The sequence below is a fragment of the Rutilus rutilus genome, assembly GCF_951802725.1.
Source record: "Rutilus rutilus genome assembly, chromosome: 11".
NCBI classification, from domain to species: domain Eukaryota; kingdom Metazoa; phylum Chordata; class Actinopteri; order Cypriniformes; family Leuciscidae; genus Rutilus; species Rutilus rutilus.
In genome coordinates, this window is record NC_140216.1 from 28,755,635 (window position 1) to 28,781,160 (window position 25,526).

The window sequence follows — 25,526 nt, forward strand, 5'->3', positions numbered from 1 at the left end:
TTTTCTTTCTCTGTAGACGTAGACAGAGAGGAAGAGGGGGAGAGAAGAATTGCTCAACTTTAAAGTTCTTCAAGTTGGCATCCTCAGATACACATCAGGTTAATAGTGTTGGATAGCTCACGTTGTCAGTGGTGGAGCGGATTGTTGACTTTGTATGCAAATTCGTAACAACAGAACTTAACGATGTTTTTGTTATCTTTATTTGACACTGGCCAGGGATGTGATCTATGGTGATTCCTTTGCAAATAAATTTTTTTCCATTGACTGGAAATGGGCTATGTGTTTGTGTATGTGTGCTTGGCCCTGATGTGTTACAGTTAATATGTGTGTGTGGGTGTGTTACGGAACAGTGGGGATTCCTAACAGAAGGGAAAATAGAGGGCAAAAAAAGAGAGAAAGAAAGAGGCAGACACAAAGAAACTCCCTCATGAGAGAGGAGCGTTTTCACATCTGGACTCACTGGACTTCACTGCCTGCTCAGCTGCAAAACCACTTAAAATTCTTTTTCCCCTCTTTCTTTGTGCATTGGTGTGTGAGTGCATATGATAATGTCTTCAGAGGTTGCATGGCCAATGCTTTGACCTGGAGCTTATTATTCTTACCAATTAGATTAAGTTATCCAGGTATAGACCTGTATGTGTGTGTGAGTCAGTCTTCATTAGAACAGTTATTTGAAGTAGATCAGTCTGCAGCACTCATGGGTGGTTCCAGACAGCTCAGGTGAATATTGTTCTCAGCTTTTGTCCATAGAAACCTTCTATACCAAATACTTGGTGCTTAATCAAACAGGCAGATGGTAGTTTATTCACATTTTAAATGCATCACCCAATTTTGTGTTGCACAAGTGAACTAATTTGAATTATTGGTCAAGACTCAAGAGTTGGTTCCCAGTAACTCCAGATTTCCACTAAAACGGTCACAAATGCGACTAAATAATTCAAATTTGCGACAGTCTTTTTAAATCCACTTTGAATCTTTGTTTGTGTCCATCTGTTTTATCAGATATCTTGTGCGGTGCACGTAACCATCTGAGAAGTGACGTACTGTAGTCTGGTGACTGACACCATTGGTCGTGTCTCTTGGTGCAGTGTGAATTAGCCTTAACTCACTCATGAGTTAGTGGTTTGATTCAGCTTGACTATGTCAGTGAATCGTTCACAGCGCACCACCACTGAGTTACAACTGACTCCCTCACTGAACCGCGAGTCACTTTTACTGCAAGAATCAGTGATTTTGAATGAAACTGTTGAAGCACCGATTCAGTGACTCATTCATTAAGCCAACCATTTGCCATTTATGGCCTAACAATGTAATTTGTAGAAAAGATACTCTGATAATTAACTCAACTAACTGTTGTTTTTAACTAATCTTTTCACTCAAAGGGGCTTTTCAACCTGCGCTTTTTTTTCTGCGCTTACCTACTCCGGGTTATCGTTGTTCTAAACCCCACTTTTAACCCTGGGCACAGGAACATTTCACGCTTGTAATTTAGAAGCGGGGTTAGCTCCAGGGCAGGGTTAGCAGGTTCTTGCGGTGTTAACCACACATTGCAGTGCCAAACTCATACAGTGTTAAAAACGATGTGATGTTAGAATGTTACAAATAGATACTTAGCCACGGACAACCAATAGTGTGCCTCATATTCACGTTCTTTGGACAGTCACGGAAACTCTGCGCGTTGTATACAGTAGCTTCAGCGGTGGAAAAATGTCAAACGGTGTTTGAAAACGTGACAATTGGAATGAAGATACCATTTCATTCTTACCTTTATATTCAGAAAAGTCCATTCAGTGTAAACTTGATAGTACAGTCGGCCTTTGTGTAAACATATTTGGTGCATCGTTCGTCCAATCAGTGACACTGTCACCACAAATAGGCAAATAAGTATAGGAATATACTGGGAGAAACAACAGCTTATGAATACCCAGGATTAATTGTTAACATTGGTTCATTTATGAGCATTGTGAAACTTGAATCAAGGTAACCCTGAAATTTGTTTCCCCCGGGTTTACAATGAGCTAGGGTTAAATATTTCAAGTGTGAAAATCCCTAAAGTATTTTTCATATGGCCTGCATAACTAGTTTTCAAACTATTTGGTACTAATGGGTGTATAATCAAGTTCATGTAACTAATACCATTATAGGCCTCGATACACACTTTGGTGGAGCCCGCATAGTCATAGTATCTTTATCAAAGCACACAGAATTTTTTTGATGTCACAAATTTTGTACCATCATCCACCTGGCAAAAATCTAAGGAGTTTTTCAAATCCCCAACCTTCCATATTAGCAATTGTAATAGTGCTGTTTGCCTTCACAAACATTGCTAATAATGTTGTTAGTTGCAAGCTGTTTCTATGGGTCTTCTGTGTGAGATGAGTTTGTTCTGGAGAAGCTTCGTGAATGAAAATCTCATGTGGGTGTCCGCCTTTCACACTTCAGAACAATAACCTCCGTGTGAAGGAGCCTTGAGGTTTGGCTCGTCCTCAACAACCCTCGGCAACAATGGCGCACTCTCACAAACAAACCAATCGTGGTCGCAAGCCTCAGGGAATCCCTGCATTGTCTCCTCATTAAGGAGCAACAAAAAATTATATTATACATTTATAAAGAGACCATCCACAACAATGGCCTGGCAGAATTTGATGGCTTTTATTGTTTTTCATTTAAACGCAATGAAAATGAATATTTTTCAAGCACATTGTAGCATTTTAACGTGGCATAGAAGCGCAGCGCTACTCGCCTGAAGACTCCACAGCTGCTGTTCATTAGCACGTTCTGGAAAACTGGCTTGCTTGAGCATCTGCAATTAGGGTCATCCCAGCCTAAGCTCCCCTTTCTCTCTCGTGCCATACGCTGATCCCTTTTGCCCAGAGGAGGAGGGGGGAGTCGCTCTCCGCTGCAGGAGGACAAGGGAGTCTATTCACAACGCTGTGGCGAGCAGGTCTGCATTGCCGCATCTGTGTGTGTTTACAGTACAACAGTCTGAGGGAGGCTTTTGGACGCGCACTACCACCACCCATCTCCCTGACTGCCTACTACCCCGACCGCCTGGGGCACTAAGATTTCTTTTTTGTGGCCCTCCCTAATCAACAACACAACAGTGCTTTTGATTCTGAACTGGGCTTAGGGGGAGTTTGACGAGGGCAAACTGATCCAGAAACTTGGCTCCGGAAGTTAGCTTTTGAGTAGTATTCGGCTCTTTTAGAGGTATTTGCTAAGACCTAATACTTAAAGGGATAGTTCACCTAAAAATCATGATTTGCTCGCCCTCATTTCGTTCCAAACCTATATGACTTTCTTTCTTCTGTGGAACATAAAAGAAGGTACTTCATACTGTGAAAGTCCAGTGTTGTTTTGGACTCTTCTAAAGTTAATCATAGACCCTGCATAATTCTTCATAATATCTATAAAAAAAGTCATATAGGTTTGGAACGACATTAGGGTGTGTAAATGATGACACAAGTTTCATGTTTGTGTGAACTTTCCCTTTAAGTATTAAACTTCGATGTGTAGATCATTGTGAATCCTGTGGGTTTCTAAGCAATCAGACTTTTTTCACCTGGTGGACAAAAAATGTTCTATCTAGGGACCAGAATATCATAGACACTTGGGATGGGCTTTTTTGACTTGGATCAGTAATCAACCACTCTAGCAACCCTGCTGAAAACCACATTAGCGATTGCATAGCAACACCCTGGCACACCTCTGTTAAATCCTACCACATACAAAGTTTTATACATACAAATACCACACATTTGAAATATGTCATGTTGACCTTGGCTCTTAAGTAAAGTAGTTCAGGATTTGTATCAGTAATGGTCTTGTATGCTTCTCTCTGAGCAAGTAGGATATGACGTGGTCAAGGCAAGGCTCACGATGCACACTTTTGTCGAGTCCGCACTGAAGCAAGCTCCGCAGCAGCCTTCTTCCTAACGGTCAAAGTGGTGTTGCGTCTCTTAGGAAGACCGCGAGTGGTTAGGGTGCCATTTGGGACAGGGCCAATAAAGAGAGATCTACTAATTTAAATAAATTGAAATTAATGAATCAGTCGATTAAAGTATTTCTTTAGTTAATCAGATATTTCACATCTTGCCAAACAATGTGCAAATATAATGCATGCTATATATTGTATGCAAAAATTGTATCATAAAAATAAACTGAATATTACAATTTTATGTTTTTTCATATATAAAATGTATAATTATAAATAATACTACATATTATTTTAGTGTTGTTATTCATAATAAAAGTAAGTATTAACATTGTAACATTATAATTGTTTGTACAGTTTTTTAAACAATACTGTTGCTTTTTAGACAATTTCTTGCATACAGTATCTAGCACAACTTATATAAACTTTAATTTGCACTTAAATGTTTTTCCAAAATGGTTGTTTCTTGCAGACCACCAAAAGAACTGAGGTTGAGAGGAAAGTCTAGAGTCGAGATCTGAAAATAAAAGGACAGTATGACATTATGCTGGTATACCGCAGATCTCCATAATTCGGGGCCCCATCCAAGTGGTGATGTCATATACAAGAGTTTGTATTAGGGGTGAAATAGTATCACTGATGGAGACAGACAGTAATTTTGGTCAATTTGGCTCTCTCGAGTAATTTTCTGTTTATTTTTTTGGAAACACAATTTCAGTTCATCTTTCTTATTTAGTCATTTCTTACAAGTAGTGTATATGTCTTAGAAAAATGGAATCATAAAGTCTGTGTGAACTGTATATGTGTCACTTTGATGTGGAGTAACATCGCTGTAGATAGACGAATTTAACCATAATATAGTTGGTAACTTCATGAAACTGATCTGAAAAAGAGCAGGAGCAAAAGAGAAAGAGAAGGAGACAGTGGCAATGGAGGTTCCCTCTAGCATCGCATTACCTTCCAGCAGTAATGACAGACCGTTCCACCACATCACAGACCACAGCGAGACTAGCCAGGGGTGCCCTCACTGTCTGCCCACGAAAACTAAGCTTTCTTTTAAAATGCAATCAAAATAGTCTCAGCATTCCATCTTTAAAGTCTGAATAATATGTCTGGAATAGTTTGAGAACCTCCAATGGAAAATTTCCCCCGATGCCAGATTCATTGCAATCAGACGTTACTACAGTATTGTTAGCGCTCCTCTAAATCTGACGCTGGATTACCCATTCCTTGCATATGCTGTTGAGTAACGTTATGAGAACTTGACAAGTCATTCGTCTTAAAGCTCGACAAGCAATTTGTCTGACTTGAAGCCTGAGACCTCTTATAAATACTTCACTGAGGTGAGAACAATACATTTGATCTTTCTCAGCGGTGTAAATAAAGCACTCAATGTCTAGGAATACAGTCTTCAGGGTCTCCTGGAGCATATTTGTCATAGAAAATTATCATGGAAAACCAATACAGTCTTTTCCACCGCATTCTGTTTAAACCCATGAGCATCATCAATGTGAAATGTATGATAGCAATATGCAATTATGTAAAAATATGGCTGCAGACAAGCCAATGGAAAGTTTAAAAAGATGCGTTGTCTATTGTTCTAGATAATATTAGACGAATTTCCTTTCTTCTGCTTTCTTTCTTTACTTTTAATCTTTCTTAGACACAATGATGCTTTGTTTTCGTGTGTGCGTCTGTGGTTTGCCCTAGCGGGTCGCTGCTGTGACCAAACTACCCTGCGGTTTTCTCCTGTTTTTACGGTCTAAGTAAAAACGTCTTTTCAGTGATGTCTTAACTAAAAATAGCAAACGAGACCTTAATATGTCTTTTGTTCCCAAACGTTTGTGTGGGAAAGCCTGTTTGCATCAAAAAACCGGAGGCTGAAAATAGTTAAATAAAACTTTTTTTTAATGAGGAGAGATTGGAGATTGAGAGAAAGGACAGATGAGAGTCTGTGACGCGTAAGCGCGCCTCACGCTCTTTAGCCAAACAGCCGTTGCTCATTATCTGAAGCAGAGTTTACCAGGCCTTTTATTGGACCCTTCAGACACTATTTGTCATGAGTTGCGAGATTCCACAAGGGGCTGATGTAAGCGACTGGTCCCTCCATAGCAAAAGCACGTCACACGCACACACTTCTTGGCTATGGTAAGATCATTAGGATTGCATCAGCCCCCCATCTGCCCGAGCGGGTCAGAGGCAGACAGGACATGATGTAATCTCAAGGCTGACTGCAGTATAGCGATTGCTCTCCAAAGACTTTTGGGATTTCTGCTTCTTTTATGTTGTACTGATGTTGTCTACTCTACGGCATCGGGTCTCAACTGGTCTTGCCTCAGGACCCAGATGTCCAGTGGTGACTCAACACAATACCAAAATCATATTTTCTTTCATAAGCAAAAAAAAATATATGGTAACACCTATGATAACACTTTACTTAAAGCCTTTATATATATAATACATTATAAAAGTATTCATAATGTATGTTATAATGCATTATATCCTTTTAAAGATAATTGTAACCAAAGTTAAAACGCTATATCTGAAATTGGTGGGTTGTTATGTGTTTTAATGCATTATACTTTCTAAAGGTGTGTTCAGTGAATAGATAAGTCATATAATGTATTACAACTGTGGTTACAATTATTCATGAGAACACACAATGCATTATACGATGTATTACAAACTAGCATAATTACTGAATTACAAATACTTTTATAATGCATTATGTATAAAAACTTTAAGTAAAGTGTTACCAAATATGTTTTGAGAGACTGAATAGGAAAACTATGGGAAAATATTCTGTTAGTATTAGCCATATTACATATTGACATTTTAAGTGAAACTGCTTTGCACCAAAAACAACAAATACATTTAATATAAGCTCTTTTTCATCCCTCTAAAATCTATTTATTTATTTATACTAACTATGCATGGTTATATGGTTCATTTATTATTTATTATAAAATACAACCATATGTGTGTGGAAAAAGTTCAATTCAATCATCTACTGTAACTGGTGATTAAATATTTTTTTTTTGCTTTGATCAGACTTCCATCACAGTGTGATAATATGTTGATTTTAATATCAAAATGTATCTTCTATTCTGAATTGAAGCTCACTCTGTGGTGTATTCCTTCACATATGTGAGGTGAATGTTAATAATATGCAATAAATTTCAGCTCTTTTTTTATTTATTTTTTACAGATGGCCATCACATTTGGGAAATGGAGGCCAAAGTCAACAGAGAATCCTTTAAATCTGTAAGTCTCGCATTTTACTCAACTTTTTTACACTTAAAAAAAGGCAGCAAGAAATAGTTTAAAACTAAGAAATGTTTGTTGTATTGTTGTGTTTGAGGTAAACAGGTTGTTTTTTGGTGTGTAAAGCGGATATAATGTATGTGTGGATCCCTACTCTCTTCTCTCGGGAGGAAACACACACAACACTCGCACACGCAAACCTGCTCCTTGTTTTCTCTATGGAAGATTCTTTCTGCGAGAGCTCAGGGACCACAGTTTAGACTCTGGGATTAGACTGTGTTTGTGTGTGAACACTGCACCTGCTCCCCTCACCACACACACTTGTTAGGTAGCACATGTCTGTCCATAGAGCTCAGACTGTTGGATAAAACCCATTCTAAAGGTCTTAACTGTCAGTATTGTCCAGATAAGAAACATAGACATGCTCTGGAATGTGACAGAATGTTTTAATCAAAGCGTTAAAAGGAAAACGCACCAGCTATTTACCATTTTATTTGTAGATTCTCGTAAAGAGAATGTATAATTGCGTAGTGGCTCTTTAATTGCTTCTCGGCGGAACTTTCAAGTGCGATTTTTGGGTCCCGCTATCAAAAAAATGAGCTAGCTAAAATTCCTTAATTTATGGCAAAATTTTAGTAGCTTCTGTCTGAGCTCATGTGTTCATAATAAAATGAAGAGAGGACTATGGCTGTCAGATTTTTTTTTTTTTAGGATGAATTGATGTTTGTTTCTTCCCTTCCGGAGCCAAAAGCTCCCTGAAAGCTAGCCTTTGTCTGGTGTCTCTTGGTTCATAACTTTATGAGAGCCTCCACGCCTGGTTTCAATGCTTAGCGAGTGAATGGAGACCATCTGTTTGAATGGAGCATTAATGTATTAGACCATTTTTTTTACAAGGACGCCTTTGATTTCTTCCCCTCCCTTCCCGGCTGTGTGTGTATATGTATATTTATTTAATGTGAGCCATTTTCTCACACAGTCTAAACCACATGGCTCTTTTATTTTGCTATGCTGTCTTGTGTCAGTTTTTGGAGCGGGTTTTGGGGTTGGTTTGTCTTTTCACAAAGCAAGATTTTCTTTAATGTTACATTTACTTTTTCATATAAACACAAACATTTGAAATAGTTTCTATAATTTGGTGTTTGTAAATAAGGGGTGGCGCTGGACTTTTCAGTCATTAGGTACAAGCTCCAGAAAACGAATAACGGAAAATGACATGAAGTTGTTCATGACATTTCTTTTCCCCTCAGGTAAATAATAACTCTGTATGTTCAATAAGGGCAGCCAAATAACTAAAGTATCATATCATTTTTGCAAATTGTCTCAATTCTAATATGTAATCACCAGTTTCCACCATCCATTTTTGATATTTTGTTTCCTCTTTGATATATACTACCAATCGAAAGTTTGGGGCTGAATTTTCAGCATCATTACTCTAGTATTCAGTGTCACATGATCCTTCAGAAATCATTCTAACTTCTTTATAAAAAAAAAACATTCCGACCCCAAACTTTTGATCACTTGTGTGTGTGTGTGTGTGTGTTTTAAGTTAAAGAAAGAAAATGTATGATACCATTATGAGATTTTATTACCTTTTTGAAACATGGTTTTTGAAATTTCATCTTGACAAACAGTTTATTAGAGATTCTTTCTCAATGACTTTTACCTTCATAGAAAATTACTCCTTGGAGGCGTAACCAAAATTAGGCCGCCAAATGACCTAAATTGCCTTCAAATTTTTCACTGAATATGTTTTTCACTCAGAAATACCTCACATTACAAAAGTAAAATGGGTTGCCAATGACATTTTTACTGAAGTAAATCTGAATTTTTACAAAGTAGAGCTGGAGTTCGCTGCAGGCCAAGGGTCCCGAGCACAGCTGCAGATCAGACTAATAGATGAAATTCCCTCAAACACATTGTGCTTGGTCTGGCATTGCTCTGCGGCTAAGGCGATGTGCTAATATAAATAGTCTGGGAGCTCACCTGCACATGGTTCTAAAACCTGCAAGAAGACTGATGACTTCCTCTCTGGCTACTGTACAGCACTACCATCAATTTCTTCTCAGCCACACAGGGTTCATCTCAGGGTGGAGGAAAAGAGGTTGGGGGGAGATAGACAGTTTGACACTCCCAACACCTTTCTCATACTGTAGTTATAATCGCAGACGGCTGAGTGGTCAAAAGTTCAGTGGTGTCTGGAGACAGAGAGGGGAGACGCGCAGGGGAAATAAACTGTCTGGACGGAGTCCCCGGACACTCTCTCATTCAGGGTGAGAAGCGCAAAAATAACACCGTCTGCTGCATGCAGTTTGGTTTGTCTGAACCTCATCTGCCCCGAGCTCACAAAGCCACAATCGCTGCGGCTGTTGGACGCTGCACATGGTGTGAGGTTGAATAACGGAGACGGTGTTGTTAAGGTTTTTGGTATCTAGAAACAGTTTGGTTTTTCATTCAAATGCCTGATGAAACCATTCCAACTGATTGTAGGTGGTGTTAAAATACTTTATTTTTCCCCCTGCTTAATATTCAAGAGAACTAGAAGCAACCCAGACAGTGGCTGTGTAGTATTATAAAAAAGCATCAAACCCAGCCTGACACTGCAACATCAGCTGACTGAAATCATGTTCATATATTGCATTTCAGGTGGCTTTGCTTGTGGAAGTCCCATCATATCGGAACCAAAGAATATCCAACCCAGTTCAAGTGAATTTTTACGTGTGCAATGGCAAACGGAAGAGAAGCCAGTACCAGCGTTTCACATACCTGCCCACAAACGGTAAAAAAAATCGCCTCTTTCCCCTTTAATTCACGCACGCTTCTTTTTCCAATCTGTGACTGAATTAATTCAGAAGAAATTCTGAAGCCTTGTTTAGTGGATGGAATTGTGGCTAGTTTTTTCTTTGTTAAAAGCATTTCCATAAAATTTGTTCTTTTCCGTACCTGCTCTGGGAGCAGTGGAAGGGCAGTGACAGGGTGGGGTCCAGTATGTGAATGCTATTATTCAAATCCAGACTGGTTGCCAGGTGAAATAAAAAAAATGACTTGACTTCTGAAAAGTCCTAACCACCGCTAATTCCCTCAGGCCCAGTGTGCGTAACCAGTGGGTGGTTCAAAGGCTTGAGTCAGACCCAGCTTGTCCCAGCCCTGTCTCCTGAAGTGTGGGCACTGCAACTGCAGGCCGTCCCACTCACACTGCAGTACTGTCTTTTTTTAGACTGGACGCTGTAAAGATGATGCAGGGAATCTGTCCAGGACATTTTATTAATATCTGTCTTTTAGAGCAGAGGTTTTCAGACCAAAGACCCCTAAAATAATCATTATTTTTACATTTTTTTATTTTAGCTATTAGTACTATTTAACTATTATATTAGTAAACAATTTTTTTAAATAATTATTATTGATGTTCAAGTCATTATACATTTTAATTATACTTCATACATTTTAATGTGGGAGGAACGATAGAACATTTTCCTAAAGTTAAGCTTCTTTTTAAGGCAGAAGTCTTCAGGCCAAGACCAAGAACCCCTGAAATAATTACTTTTATTATTATTATATTGTTCATTATTTATTTATTTATATTTTTTAACTGCACATAGAAGTGAATCTTTTTTTAGATAACTATTATTGATGTCTAGACTCATATACTTGTACATATAATTTTAATTTATGTACCTAAAATGTACTTTATACATTTTGTTTTATAGTTTATTGGAACAGTGTTTAATTGTTTTGCAAAACTGTTGCAGACTACTGTTATTTATATATATATATATATATATATATATATATATATATATATATATATATACGTGTTAAGATAACACTTTTTATTCTGATCATATAGATGGAAGATTTAGAGACTATTTATCTCATTCTATTTTAAAGAACAAATTATAACCTGTCTGTCAGTCTGTGTATTTGATTTCATATTAACACAGAATGACTCATTAGTATCATAAGTCTATAAGCTTCAGTGGTAATTGTTACAAAAATCTGAATCATCTAAGATGGCTTTTGGTGGTAACATGAGACAGAGTGACAGATATCTGCCTGCCTGTATAGTCATGTGCTAGAAGCCTCATTTCCCCCTTTAGAGCTTAAAATAGGTGTCTAGGCTCTATTTTAAAACTGCGGTCGGTATGGGCGGCACAGAGAGTTTCCCCTTTTCTCTGTATTGTTGACAGAATGCAAACTAAAACTTCAGGGCTTCTGTGGAGGCATGTTTGTGTGAGGGATGTCTCATCGACGAAGAAAAATAAACTGCTGCTGACAGTCTGTTGAGAAATGCAGCCAGAAGTTAAAAGGTGAAAAATGTAACGTCATGTGGATGAAGAGTTTGTCAACAACAGATGAATTCTCCCCAGTAGCTCAACATCTGTTCACCAGAATCATATACACCAAGAAACGGTCGTTTTTAGTTGTAGTTATATTATCAGGCTGTTTAATGCTTACAAAGAAATGGATGTTCAGAACAAAAAGACATGGATGACTTTGTGAAATTGCTGAAGTAAAGTGGTCTTCCCTAGAGTTATGCATTCCATTTTGAAACAGACAGGCTTATATTTACGTAACAGTCATGATTTGCAGTTTGCTAGTCAGATGAAGATGGTGTTGGGGGAGGGACATTCTGATTCCAGAGAGCATCTGATTGGGCAAAAATAGGTCATTTATATTTTGGAGCTTTTTTCCTGAAAGAGAAAGATAAAAATGTTAAGATAAACTGAGCAAAAAGTTGGTAAAAGTTAATTTTGGCATAAGTATATAGATGGCTTTAGAAGCTAAACGACGTGAACTGAAAGTATACTACACAGTACTCAGTACAAAATTTTTTCTTTAAAAATGTCTTTAAAGGCACCTTTGCTACTTGTGTATATGTTAAAATTGGGCAGCCTCTCTGCTAGTTTGAACTCCGTGCACTTGACATGTAGGATCTGCTGATCTGTTTCTAATTCACTCTCAGTCCAATTCTTAGCAATTTGGCTCTCTTAAACCTGAGATCGCATCTTAAACTGACACTCTGAAAAAAATCCTGGGGGGGGGAGGTGGGGGTAAATCAGTGGATGCGAAACTACTGTAGCAGTAAAATATTTCATAATGCACGCTTATATGGTATTAGCACTGGGGGCAGATCCAAAAAAAATAGCCCTTTTATTTTCGAAAGCAGCTGGAAGGCTCTTGTGGTGATGATTCATCCCTTTTTTCCCTCTTTCTTTAAATATTTTCAGTTGGGCGGGAGCGTGTAGCCTCAGACACATAGTCTCATTGATGAGAATGTTTGTTTCGCTGTGGGTATCCTAGCCACAAACCCACTCACTCGCGCTAGCTCGCATAAGTCACATGAACCCGGAACGTGTTTTTATTAGTTTTTCTCCTTTTCCCCCGTTTTCTTCATCTGATCTCTCTCTTTGCTCTCTTTTCGCCTTCGCCTCCCCAGTTCCAACCATAAAAACAGAGCCGCGCGACGACTACGACCTCCCCCAGGTATGTGCGCCGCTCCATCCTGTTGGGTTGGCACTGCATCCGAAGCCCTACTACAGCCCCCCGGCGATGACCCCCATGATACCCTCAGAACTAAGGCCCTGTGTGACGGGCTCATTCGCGTCGAGCCCTCAGAGACTTGCGGCAAAGCCCACCTCCCTGTCCTGCTCGTCCTCCCCCAGCACCAGCCCAAAACTGCAGGATCTTTCCCCGCCTCACATCTCCACTAAGTGCCTATCAGTGGGATTGAACTTGGGCTCCCAGTCTCCTACGGTCCCACACGTCTCCACCATTCAGCCCACACCCGGACGCTACCCTCAGTCCATGCTCTATCCAACAGGAAGCGCTGCATCCTCTCCAGGGTCCCATCCTTCCACCCCAAACTCTGCACCAGAACTCCCCTTCACTCCCAGCCTCAATCTGACCCAATCACAGGCCACCAGTGAGGCCTCTGCGTTAGCGGCTCACATAACCAAAGGACCAGTGAGGAGCGGGTCCTCCCCCCTCCTACAGGAGGAGGAAGACGCCCCCGCCATGCTGGCTGTCAGCATCAAGCAGGAACCACAGGAACTGGATCAAATGTACCTAGATGATGGTAAGTGACAGCGCAATATTCAAGCGAAATTTAGTGACCGTGTGCATCGTAGTCTGGTGATGTAATGCCCAACAGATGTTTCTAATTGCTTGATGTTTTTTGCCTGAGTGCTCCCTCACAAAATTAAGACCGTTAAGATCCAGCGCTAACCGTACTGCCACAACGACAGCGGCCCCGTTCCATGATGTTTAATATATCGAGAAAGCAAGTTAAATTAACTGGAAAGTTAATGAATGACTTCATCGCTTTCCCTTCAACTTTTTGTGTTAAATTTTAAGCATCTGTGGAAGAAACATTCAACAGATGGAAGAATTTTAAAATTAGATCTGTCCATTAAATCATAAAAGCTAATAGATAATGGTTTTCTAGTCATAGCCAGAGCTTTGACTAAATGGCGAAAGGTCTGATCTACATCACAGCTTATTCTGGCCCAGAACCACCAACCTAGACAGAAAGAGACTGAATGATCTGAATGACATTTAATGCAACAGATCACAGCTCAACAATAATAGGCCGCTATGGGAAAAATAAATAAAACAACAGCCTCCGAGAACAAGAATTTTACAAGAATTGGTGAAAAATGTGTATAGAAAATGTGTATAACATCTTTGTTTGTAAAAAGTAATGCTGTTTTTTTCCGCAGACAAAAATCAAACAAAGCATCAAACAAATATAGAAAAGGAATACACTAACATGCGAAAGTTGGGGGTCAGTAAGGCTTTATGCACACCAAAGCTGCATTTACTTTATTTGATCAAAAATACTGTAAAAATAGTAATATTGTGAAATAATATCACAAATTTAAAATAATTCTTTTTGATGTAATTTATTTTAAAATGTAATTATGCCATGTAAATGTAAATCTTTATTTTGATATCGCTCTATATTATTTTATCTGAATTTTTTTCTCTATTGCCATGATCTAACAAAGATTTCTTTCATTTAAATCCTACTTTGAGTGCCTTGGACTACTATATTTTATATATTGAATATCCCTTATCCAAAAAGTGCACCAGTAAGTACAACATGATACCCAAGTAGCACCCTTTGCATACTTTGCTTTTATTTATCCTGGCAAACTTTGACAAATCCACTGACTATTTCTTACTTATAAATTTTTTTTCCAGGCTGACTGATTAAAAAAACGTTTGTGCCATGACTCCGGAAAGTTGTTTATAGTCAGCCAATCAGATTAGAGCTTGCCAGATTGAGAAAGTTCTGTCCAGTTTTGTGTGTAGTATGCATCAGTCGGTCTCTGTCCAGTCCGTGGGTGTACTGACATTGAGACTAATGGCTCTCTAGTGTATTTGCAGAGACCCAAACCTTAGTGGTTATGAAAAGATCTGCTGAAACATCAAATGGTGCTTCAAGCCCAACAGAAGGTCACTTTTCAGCACTGTCAATTAGTTTTTATCATGCTGATAGACAAATAGTGTGGACATCACCCCTCAGCTTTTCAATACTATAGAACATGTGACAGGCCATCAGTATTTCTCAAACTTTGTGTTCTCCAATGTCTTCATAGTGCTTCCTTCCTGCTGCCCTAAGAACACTATTGCATTCGTAAAACTACTATATGCTAATTTAGTGAAAGAAATTGTCTTAAATCGTTCTGCAGACAACAAACATCATGCTAGCGATCTAAGATCCTTCCTTGGAGTTAAGATGTCAGATAGCAGATTATGGATGCCATAGTGGTTTCCTTAGGTTCCAGGCAAGGCTTCAGTTGAAATATAGTCCATACTGCCTAAACTAAGCGGAAACATGGACAAGTAGTTATGCATGGAGTGAGAGCGGGATTTTTTATGGGTTTGCTTGTCAAAATTATTACCTGTCATTTCTCCCCTGGCAAAATATAACACGTTTTAGCGAGCGCTAACAGGGCTCCCTGTGTCATAAGTTCGGATTGCATTTCTTCTAGATTGCAGCTTTAATGGACTCTGTCAGGTGTGGCATTCAGGGAGCTTGTCAACCACTCTCATTAATTTGATTTGAAACAGAGGCACTTTTCTACCAGCACAAAACCGTCATCCATCATGCGCTGCTGTCAACATATCTAGTATTGAGGTTTTCTGAGGCTTTAGTTGTCTTATTATCATTGAAGATGTTCTTACTTCTTATTATATACTTGAATAAGCTGTCGGTGTGATGAAGGTACTTTCAAACTTCACAACCAACCACTTATCCAATACTTCAGTCTTCATTTACTGCTCACTCTTTCCTCTGATACGGTCCTTCTGTTGTTTTCCTTTGCTTCTTTGAGGAGGGGTTACAAACCCTTTTACTCATGGAAACTCTTACAAAATCTGGCTGCGAGCCTGGCTCCTGGCCTTCACCAGCCGTAAGCTTTGAGGGGCCTCACTGCAATAAAGCACACTGACTTGGCCGCTGCCGATGCAAGCCTGTGGCTTGAGCGCTGCCAGGAAGTGCGATCCAGCTCGGGCCGAGCCAAAGCAGTAGATCCTGCTGTAAAGGAGGGGGTAACTACGGGAACCGCTCCATACCACGTGACCCTCGAGCTGGGTTCCCCATAAGAAACCACAACAAACTTTCCAATTCAGCCTGTGGGGCTGTTAAGAAATGTATGTAGGAGTAGTGAGCAGTTTGAACATTCAGAGCGTTGAGCAAGTACAGTGAGGACTTTTGAAACATATTTATACAAGATGGCGAATTTATAAAAACAAAAATTTTCACCCACTACACTGTTCATTTGTGAGTATAAATAATAGAAATGTTACCTATAAAGTGCCAAGCATTTTAAACTGGAGGCCTGTTTATGAGTTATTAAGGTGTCTTGACCCGTGCTTGAAGTAATAGTCGATAGTGGTGATGAAAACCTTTATTTCTTTTGTGGAGTACAAAATTATATTTTTGCTCTGAAACAACACTGAACCCATTTGACTCAATGTATGGACCCGTCAACTGAGAGAAACTGATCATTTTTTCTACAAAGTAAAGGATGACAGAATTTAAATTTTTGGACAAACTATCACTTTAAATAATGTAATTTGTCAGGTGCTTACGTAAGAGTTTGAATAGAAGAGATTGGCTTGACGTTGGTAGACACCCTCAAGTCGATGACTAATGGTATCATAATTTTGCTAACATTGTAGTAAAGACCAAATACATCTTGTGGTCATACTTGGTTAGGCTAAGTAGTTTTTGAGGAAGATATACCCTTGTGAGTCAATTATGAGGCCGGTCATTGCGTAGATGACAAATCCCAGTGTGATTGTGATCCTGACCCGAGGTCTGTTTTTCTTGTCTTCTGCTGATTAAAACAATTAGGACTACTGGGAGTTTTGCTGCTTGTGGACCCCTTAATGAGGCTAACAGTGCTGGTGGGATAATTGTTTGGTAGTTCCTTGTTCCCCCATTGTTTCCTGAAGGTAGAGAGCAGGCCAGGTCTCTGGGCTCTATCACACGGATCCAGCTGCTGCTTATCCTGGTCCAGCAGGAAGCAGGTTCTTGGATTACCTCACATCCACATATTCACTTCCCAGTCAGAGTCACAACAGCAATCCCAGAGATACAAGACCTTTATATCAGAGTTCAAGAGGTACATTTGTCAAAATAAAACAAAAATCTAAGGAATATTTATTTGTTTGTTTATGAGCTACTGTAAGGCCTTAATTTCTTATTTTAGTCAGAAAGATACACTAAATGTATCTGTGGTTGCTAAAATGGTCATTGGCTGTAATAAGGAAGAATCCAGAGCTTTTTCTTTCAATGTCAGAACCACTAAATGGACTCCGAATCGGATCTGATTTGAATAGTTTTGTTTTAAATATCAGTTCATGCCAGTGCTATTTTAGTATTGTTCAGTTATTATTATAGGTTTTATTTTTATATTTTCAGTTTTCAATTTATTTCCAGTTAGTAATTTTAGTGCTAATTTTCAGTTAGCTTGTCATGTTCCATGTCTTTTTATGTTTTATTTTATTTCAGCTTTATTTCAACAACAACAACAAAAAACGTTTTTAATATTTCTACGTTTTAACGATAATAACCCTGCTTCATGCACTCCCTGCGAATCAAACCCACAATCTTGGCATTGCTAGCACCTACTGTTTGGGCTATTGTTTTAAATATCCTCTACTGTTTTAGCATGTTGTTGAACTAGAAGTGGCGTCTAACGCCCAGATTGTTTTTTCCATGCAGAGGGCTTATAAAAATCGATTCATGAACTCCGTATCTGTCGCACTCTATAAACTCTGTTCTTGCATTATCTTCACTCTGAATCGTTTATCACGTGCTGAAATACCTCTTGAGTAATGCTAAGCTTATCGGGTTATGAAGGGTAAGTCTCGGCTATTCTTTGCCAACTCAAACAGCACCAGGCTGAAATCAAAAACACTTGTTAGTTTGGTATGAAGCCCTAAGTAGCATCTCATATTGCAGCTTTATTATAGTGTATCCAGTCACTTATCACTTGTTGAAGTCCTTTCATTAGACTCCTCATTCGAAATGTGGCAGCAAATTGAGATGTATCCTATGGCAACTGCCAACAGTTTTCTTTTCAAGCCAACAGTGTACAAAAGCAGCATCGCAGTACATGAGTCACTAGCTGCTATCCTTAGCCAAAACCCCAAACCAAAATTGTTGACCAACAGAGACTTGAAAACAATCAAAGTTTCCTTTGGTCTGTTCAAAATGTTAGTGCATGTGTCAACACCTACTGAGGCTCTCTTTATTTACCATGAGCACCCCGAACAAGATGAAACCTCTTCAAATGTAAGTTGTCATCTTGGCTCAAAATAACAGCGTCCCTTGTGTCTCTCCGCTCAGCATAAATATCTTGATATCTTTGGATATGTTCACGTTTCTCTTTTGTACTCTCTTTTGTGGCATGCTCTCCCAAGAATGAGTTAACAAGAAATCTGTGTGTCCTGTTATTCACGCCAAGGAGGCACACGGTTCAAATGGATTTGAATGATCAGGTCAATGTAAGGTGAAACCTCAAGGGAGCTCTAAACAGTCAAAGTTATGTTGCTTGCACTGAATCTGGTGCAATTCGAACACGTGGCGAATGCTGAAAAGTGTTAGTAGACGCTTCGTCATCGTAGAAAAGATTTTTATACCAAGACACAATAGGTCATGGCTATTAGAACTCACATGTTTGTACTACCAGTAATATTACCAGAGAAGAACCTATTTACCTCACAGACGTTCCATTGATTTACTTAAATATATATAAATATATAGACCATTTTAAATATAATACTGTTCAAATATCATTAATTCTAATAAATGAATTTGCCATCACAGAAATAAATGACATTTTCAAAATATATTAAAATAGTAAACAGTTATTTTTAAATTGCAATAATATTCTACAGTATTACTGTATTTTTAAACCCAAATATTTGCTTGTAGCTCTCTGGTTTGGACATTTTACCCATTTTTACCCTTAAAACCTGTGTCTGTCCCTTCAACTCATTCAGTAGACTTTCGCATCGAAAAGATGTTTTCTTTAGTGTCCCGCTCACCATAAAACTTTATTGCATGTGTGCAGTCCTGCAGATATTTCTTCTGTCTGTTTTGACAGTTGGGATCCTAGTGATTCAAGAGACCTGCGTTTTAATGTCCAAACTCCCATGGCAGTTGTCAGTGCTCGCCAAATTTTTCACGAAGATGTATTGGCGTAATTTACTCCCAACTGTCAAAGGTCCCTAATTGTTTCAGTATGGAGTGGTGTTTGTGTGGCACGTCCATGTGTGATTTTCTCCCCATAATTCAACCATCTCATTGATTCATATCCTGTTCACATATTAGTGCTACTCAATCAGAACGCTACTGGCAGTAGCATATCATATGGGCTTATGCCCAAGGGAATATGAAAATATAATTACGTTTGAATATTTATAAGGCTGTGAAAAATATTTCTCCAGCTTTACTGGAGCTTCGGTATATTTCAGTATATTAGTGGTTAGAGTTGTGATATTTTGAATATCAGGGGTAAATTTCAGTGTCGATTTTTGTGTTTTGTCAGCTGACGGTTTCCCGAGGCGTAGTTCTTTTAGTCTTTCAAGAAAGATCCTGTGTCAGTTTGGTGAAAAAGAGAAACCAGGAGACTGGGAAGAGGCCGTGTCAGGCCGGGGTCAGGTAGGCTGGGTGCGCCGCCCCTCATGAGGAGATGAAAGACAGATTCGGCTTCATTGTTTAGAGGGAACGTCAGCATTCCGGACTCTTCTCAGTCCCTTAGGCAGGTTTGCAGTGGGAGCACGAAGACCATGGTTCATTTGCAGGGAATTCCTCAGCAGGCTTCCTGGTCTTGGCCGGGAGAGACACTTGAGGGAAGGAAATACACCGCCTTCAGCCACATGTGTCTTCTCAATCTCTCTCTCTCTCTGTGTCACAGCCTTTAGATTGTTGGGATTTTTAGGCTTACATGATTTTTAAAGGTCATTTAAGGATGTGACAATACCGTTCAAATTTTTTTTTTATCACGGTTACCGAACAATATTAAGCAGCACGACTGTTTTCAACATTAATAATAATAGGAAATGTTTATTGTGCAGCAAATCACCATATCAGAGTGACTTCTGAAGGATCATGTGACACTGAAGACTGGAGTGAATTTTTTTAATTTTTATTAAAATAGAAAACTGTTATTTAAAATTGTAATAATATTTCACAATATTACTGTTTTTATGCAGCCTTGTTGAGCACAAAAACATTTAAAAAATCTTTTACACCACACAATTTTTGTAAATTTATATAAAATCCCAAATAATTCCATTTAAGAACAGCAAAGGAGGCGTAAATTACATGTTTGAAATGAAAAACACTTATTCTACTCAACATTTAATCAAAATTTACCAACAGTAAGCCTGAAAACAAAACAAAATGACCAAATATGTTTGCATTTTTTGCTTATCACTACTCTATAGAAAAGGTTAATGATGTATAACTATGACTTTAAACCATTTTATGACGTTAGAAAGATGCAGAATTCTGCTGTGATGATATTCCTCACCACAAATGAGGAAAACACACACAGCTTGTCTAATAGTTATCAAATGCTTCCTGCAGGTGCTTACGTCTGTGCTAAAGAATTCAAAGGCCAACTAAAGCAGTCTGCGCTGATCGTAAGGGAAGAGGAATGTGCTGTTTTGAAGCAGATAGAGCAACCGATAGAGTTGCTATCTGTGGCCCTTAGAGGTTTGAGAGCCGTTAGCAAAAAAACGTGAAAGCGAATCGCTTTTCTCAGAGCTAAAAGGCTCAAATGTTTTGCAGTAAAACCATTGAAGGCTTGAAAACTGAAATACAGACATTTAGGGAAGGGTAATGTGCTGTGTGTTGGTCATACAATGCTCCCTATGGGCCTGCGAGTAAGATAATATGTCTACCGCTAATATGCTAACATGCTAACTGTAAGAGGCAGCCTCATCCGGTTTCCCCTGCTATCACACAGCGAGTGAGTGCCAGGCTGTTTGTGTAGCCTGAAGACACGCTAAGTCACTTCCCATGCTCGGGCCAAAGAATACAGCTGACAGAAGGAGCCAGGGTCCTAGTGTGTGGGAAAATGCAATGACAGATAGAGGGCAGGAAGATAGCAGACAGCTGGAGTAGCAGGGTCCTCCGTAAGAGGGCATGAGATCTTCTGATCTTTCTTTCTCTCAGTCTCAGGGAAGCCACTCAAAGAGATTTGATTTACTTTATTCATGTTATTTATATTGACTGTTGTTGTGTTTGGGGTCACAGACGCTGTATATGTAGAAATTATAATTAAACTCTTACTTTACCTGTTAAATGCTTTTACTATGTTCCCCGGACCTAATTAAAATCGATCAAACTGACATTTTGTTTATAATCAGGTCTATTAGGATGTGCAAAAGAATGTAAAATGATCTTAAACTTAAATTGGAAGTCAATCAAAATGGATATTATATACTTCCTTAAAACAAAATGATTTGCTGATCAACATACTCAACATACTTTGAATTTATTTTAGTCTTATCAACCACCTGATGAGTGTACGTAAACTACAGTTCAGAAGTTTGGGGTCTTTAAAAAAAATAAAAAAATACTTTGATTAAAAAGTGACCGTAAACACTTCAATTATGTTACAAAAGATCTTTCTGTTGTTTAGAATTTTCTATTTATCAAAGAATCCTGAATTTTGTTTTATCACTGTTTCTGCCAAAATATTAAGCAGCACAACTGTTTTCAACATTGATAATAATAAGAAATTAGCATATTAAAATAATTTCTGAAGGATTATGTGACACTGAAAACTGGAAGTTGCTGAAAACTCAGCTTTGTCATCACAAGAATAAATTAGATTTTAAAATATATTAAAATAGCAAACAGTTATTTTAAATTGGAATAATATTTCACAATATTACTGTTACTGTATATTTGATCAAATAAATGCAGCCTTGGTGAGCATTACCGACCCCAAACTTCTGAACATGTTGGGGAAAACAACTGTATCTAAGACAGGGATCATTTTAGTGCTCTGTTACAGACAAACAATACATCATCTTTATAAATTTAATAGATGTCTGTGACACATCTGCAACCAGGGCATGAAACACATTTTAAAGGGATACTCCACTTTTTTTGGAAATAGGCTCATTTTACAACTCCCCCAGAGTTAAACAGTTGAGTTTTACCGTTTTCAAATCCATTCAGCCGATCTCCGGGTCTGGCGGTACCACTTTTAGCATAGCTTAGCATAGATCATTGAATCGGACAAGACCATTAGCATCTCTCTCAAAAAAATGACCAGAGAGTTTTGATATTTTTCCTATTTAAAACTTGACTCTTCTGTAGTTAGGGTTAGGGTCTTAATACACGATGTAACTACAGAAGAGTCAAGTTTTAAATAGGAAAAATGTCGAAACTCTTTGGTCATTTTTTTGAGAGAGATGCTAATGGTCTTGTTCGATTCAATGATCTATGCTAAGCTATGCTAAAACCGGCTGAATGGATTTGAAAACGGTAAAACTCAACTGTTTAACTCTGGGGGGTTGTAAAATGAGCCTATTTCCAAAAAAAAGTGGAGTATCCCTTTAAGAATGAACAGCATTTTGTAAAAGTGCATTTAGCAATATTTTTCTGTGGTGATACAATTGTTTGTTTTGGGTGTAGCCTAAAAGTAACATGATTTCCAATTGCATTCACAGTAAATGAAATCATCAGGAACGATCTCTCCAGCATCTCCGTGCACAGCCACGCATAGCAGCGAGGGTCCCTCTGAGAAGACCACGGCAATCATGAACTCTTCAGCATACCAAATTTCATACAGAAGATCTGAATCTGCAAGACCTGACTCTGATAACACCGATTCAACAAACAAACCTTGTGCACTCAGAGTTCCACTTGATGCGAGGCCATCAGAACTCACCGAACCTTGCTTGTTTTATTTCCATGGGGGACCTGAAAACCAGCCTAAAAGCACAGAAAAAAAACAAAACAAGTGTACTTCACTTCAGAATTTATCAGCACATCCTGCCTAGACGGAGCCGTGTGCTGTTGTGGACCAAGTTGTCTCTCCTTTTGCTTTCCTATTTACTCTCTTGTACACGATGTAGCTTTTTAAATTATTACCGTAAGTGCAGTTTGACATCTTTCTCCATCCACGACCATGTATATTTCTAAAAAAAAAGAACATTTGAGTCTGGTCACAAATCAGAGTAATTTTGCAGGCCAAAAGCCAGGCGTACAGTTGACGCATGCACAATTGTAAATTATAACCTAAACTTTTTGTTTTGTTTTGGATGCATGCGTACGTGAATGCAACTGTGCACTTCTGAAAACTCACTTTGTCTGTTTTTTTGTTACATTTCATCATCCAGTGGCACAAATACGTGTGGTTAAATGAAGTATCTGTTCCTCATGAAGAAGAAAACATTGACGACTGTTCGCCTATATGGAGACGTTTGGTCGAATATCATTTTGAAGCCTTGACCTATTTGTAAGCCCGAGCGGCCTTGTTGATTTGCCTTAAGCTTATGCCAAATTGTGGTTTTGTTCATCATTTGACAGCAGATGTCTGTGCTTATCTCTGAATAGCCATTCCAATGTTTATAGCTTTTTAATATCAGGTATGATATGTATTTGTTAACTGGAATTTCTATGAATAGAATAGAATAGAATAGAATTATTTATTTGGAGTGAGCTGGAATTAATCACACGCAAGCCATAAGGGAATATAGTAATTCTGTCCCCTCTACGGTCACAATGGTAGCAAATTTTGTGACCAGAATGACTGGACTGGCATTTGTCAACCATCCAATATTATTCTAGCAATTTTTCAAGGCAGGATAATGGTTTCCGATTAGGCTACGCTCTCTTGAACTGCCTTTAAAACAGCAGAATATATGTTTCACTATAACTGCCTCTATGACCTGATGGTTTACTGCACTGTGCCTTAAAGTGTTTATTAAGCAGGAATACTTTTATATATGTATTTGTCCTCTCTAATTATAAACGTAATGCATGTTTCTCAGCATATAATGAGATTTTCATACAGGGGGTTTTACTTCCTGTACATTGTATCCTGTCTGTAGGTTGTTAGGTAATGTATGCACTTTAATTTGTATTTTTCTGTACTGGGATCTCAGAAATACCACATATTGTTTTGTTGTTGTTGTTGTTGTTGTTGTTGTTCTTTCTTGACAATCAGACCTAACATGATATATTCTTCCGCAAGGTATCAATGACAACAACAGAGTTTTTCTTGCAAGTTTATGTATTCAATTACCCATGCTTGTTACATTTCTACGGAGCATTTACATTTCAGTACCAAAATATGCACAATAAATCCATGCTTTGTTGGCTCTTTAAGAGTTGTGTATAGTTGAATGGTGTAAACATATGCATACAAGTATATAGAAAGTACAAGTTGACGCAATGTCTATCTCAGTAACCATCATGTTTATATATATATACTGATTCAAAAGCCTTTTAAATTACAAATTTTCTTTGTGAATTTAATCCTCCAACCTAAATTTCAATAATATATATATTTTTGGTAAGACTTTAGTTTAGGGTCCAATTCTCACTATTAACTAGCTTATTAGCATGCATATTGGCTGTTTATTAGTATTTAAAAAGCACATATTAATGCCTTATTCTGCATGACCATATTCTATATCCCTTAATCCTACCCGATACCCACACTTAACTTTCCATTAATAAACCGTAATTAGGAGTTTATTGAGGCCAAAGTTGGAGTTAATAGTGAGAATTGGACCCTAATCTAAAGTGTGACCATATTTTGTAATTATACTTTTTTTTTTTTTTTTTGCTGTTGGGTAATAAAAATACGCATTGACATGCATTCGATATGAGTCCACTATAATGACGTCAGGTTGGGCAAGTTTTGCACATTTTTCTTCTTTTGGCCAAAACATTGGTTTGATATTTTGATTTCATGTATTGTATTTCTATTTCATAAATCTTGTAATATTATACTGTTTACATTTAGCTGAAAAGCCTTTAATAGCCTATTTAATAGCAGGTTCCACTGTGACAACTTTCCCCATATATTGGCCACTATTGGGGCATGTTGTCACATAGAGTGTCTGCGCAAAAAGTTTTACCGTTCACTGCACTTTGTTACCAGTATAGCGGCTAATGAATTCTGCACATTCACAGAAAACAGTTTACTTTTGCGTTGCAAAAGAAGGTGGATGAAGTAAGTCTAACTCACCCACTAAGAGAAATATTCACTGGAGTAAAATGTGTGAAAAGCCTCTATTATGACAGGAGACTGCTAGTAATTGATATTGAGTTTTACAACAAAATCAAATGACAAAAGACTTCAAGATGTTTCTTACTGGTCATAGAGAATGAAAAACGGAGATGATTTATTTGAAAAAGTCTTTTGTCCAAACTTTTAAAGAGTATAAAACGCTGACCCAATGTTCCGTTTCAAAGATCTAGTTTCAACCCTAGTCACAACGGCTCATTAAAAATGCGGCAGCGTCGTCTGAAAAGGAATCGTGAAAAATGCGCAAGATCTCTTCCCCATGTGCGCAGGAGAGCTGAACTTCCAGAGTAGTAACTAATGGATCAAAGTAGAAGCAGCTGTTGCATCCAGGCTTTGAGCCAAGCACCCTGTTGACACCTGCTAGGCAGACAGGAATATTTTCCATCGGTTTGAATCCCCGGTCACACATAGCCATGGTGACAACGCACAGTCCGGGTGGGGTGTATCATCAAAGCCGGTGCCCACAAATAGCCACTCTATTAGTAGGCGGCCTGTGTGAGGATTGTTAGAGAGCCAAGAAGAAGAGTGGC

General features: G+C 38.4%; 1 protein-coding gene across 1 annotated transcript in view; it reads left to right on the forward strand.

The window, feature by feature from the left end:
• Positions 1-24,068, forward strand: part of nfatc1 (nuclear factor of activated T cells 1) — a 40,202-nt gene extending 16,134 nt beyond the window's left edge. Inside the window, exons 7-10 of the mRNA XM_084424186.1 lie at positions 7,143-7,198; positions 9,842-9,974; positions 12,633-13,271; positions 22,406-24,068. Of these exons, the coding sequence (XP_084280312.1) occupies positions 7,143-7,198; positions 9,842-9,974; positions 12,633-13,271; positions 22,406-22,461 (884 nt within the window). The 3' untranslated portion in view covers positions 22,462-24,068. The remainder of the gene's footprint in view (positions 1-7,142; positions 7,199-9,841; positions 9,975-12,632; positions 13,272-22,405) is intronic.
• Positions 24,069-25,526: the final 1,458 nt, after the last annotated feature.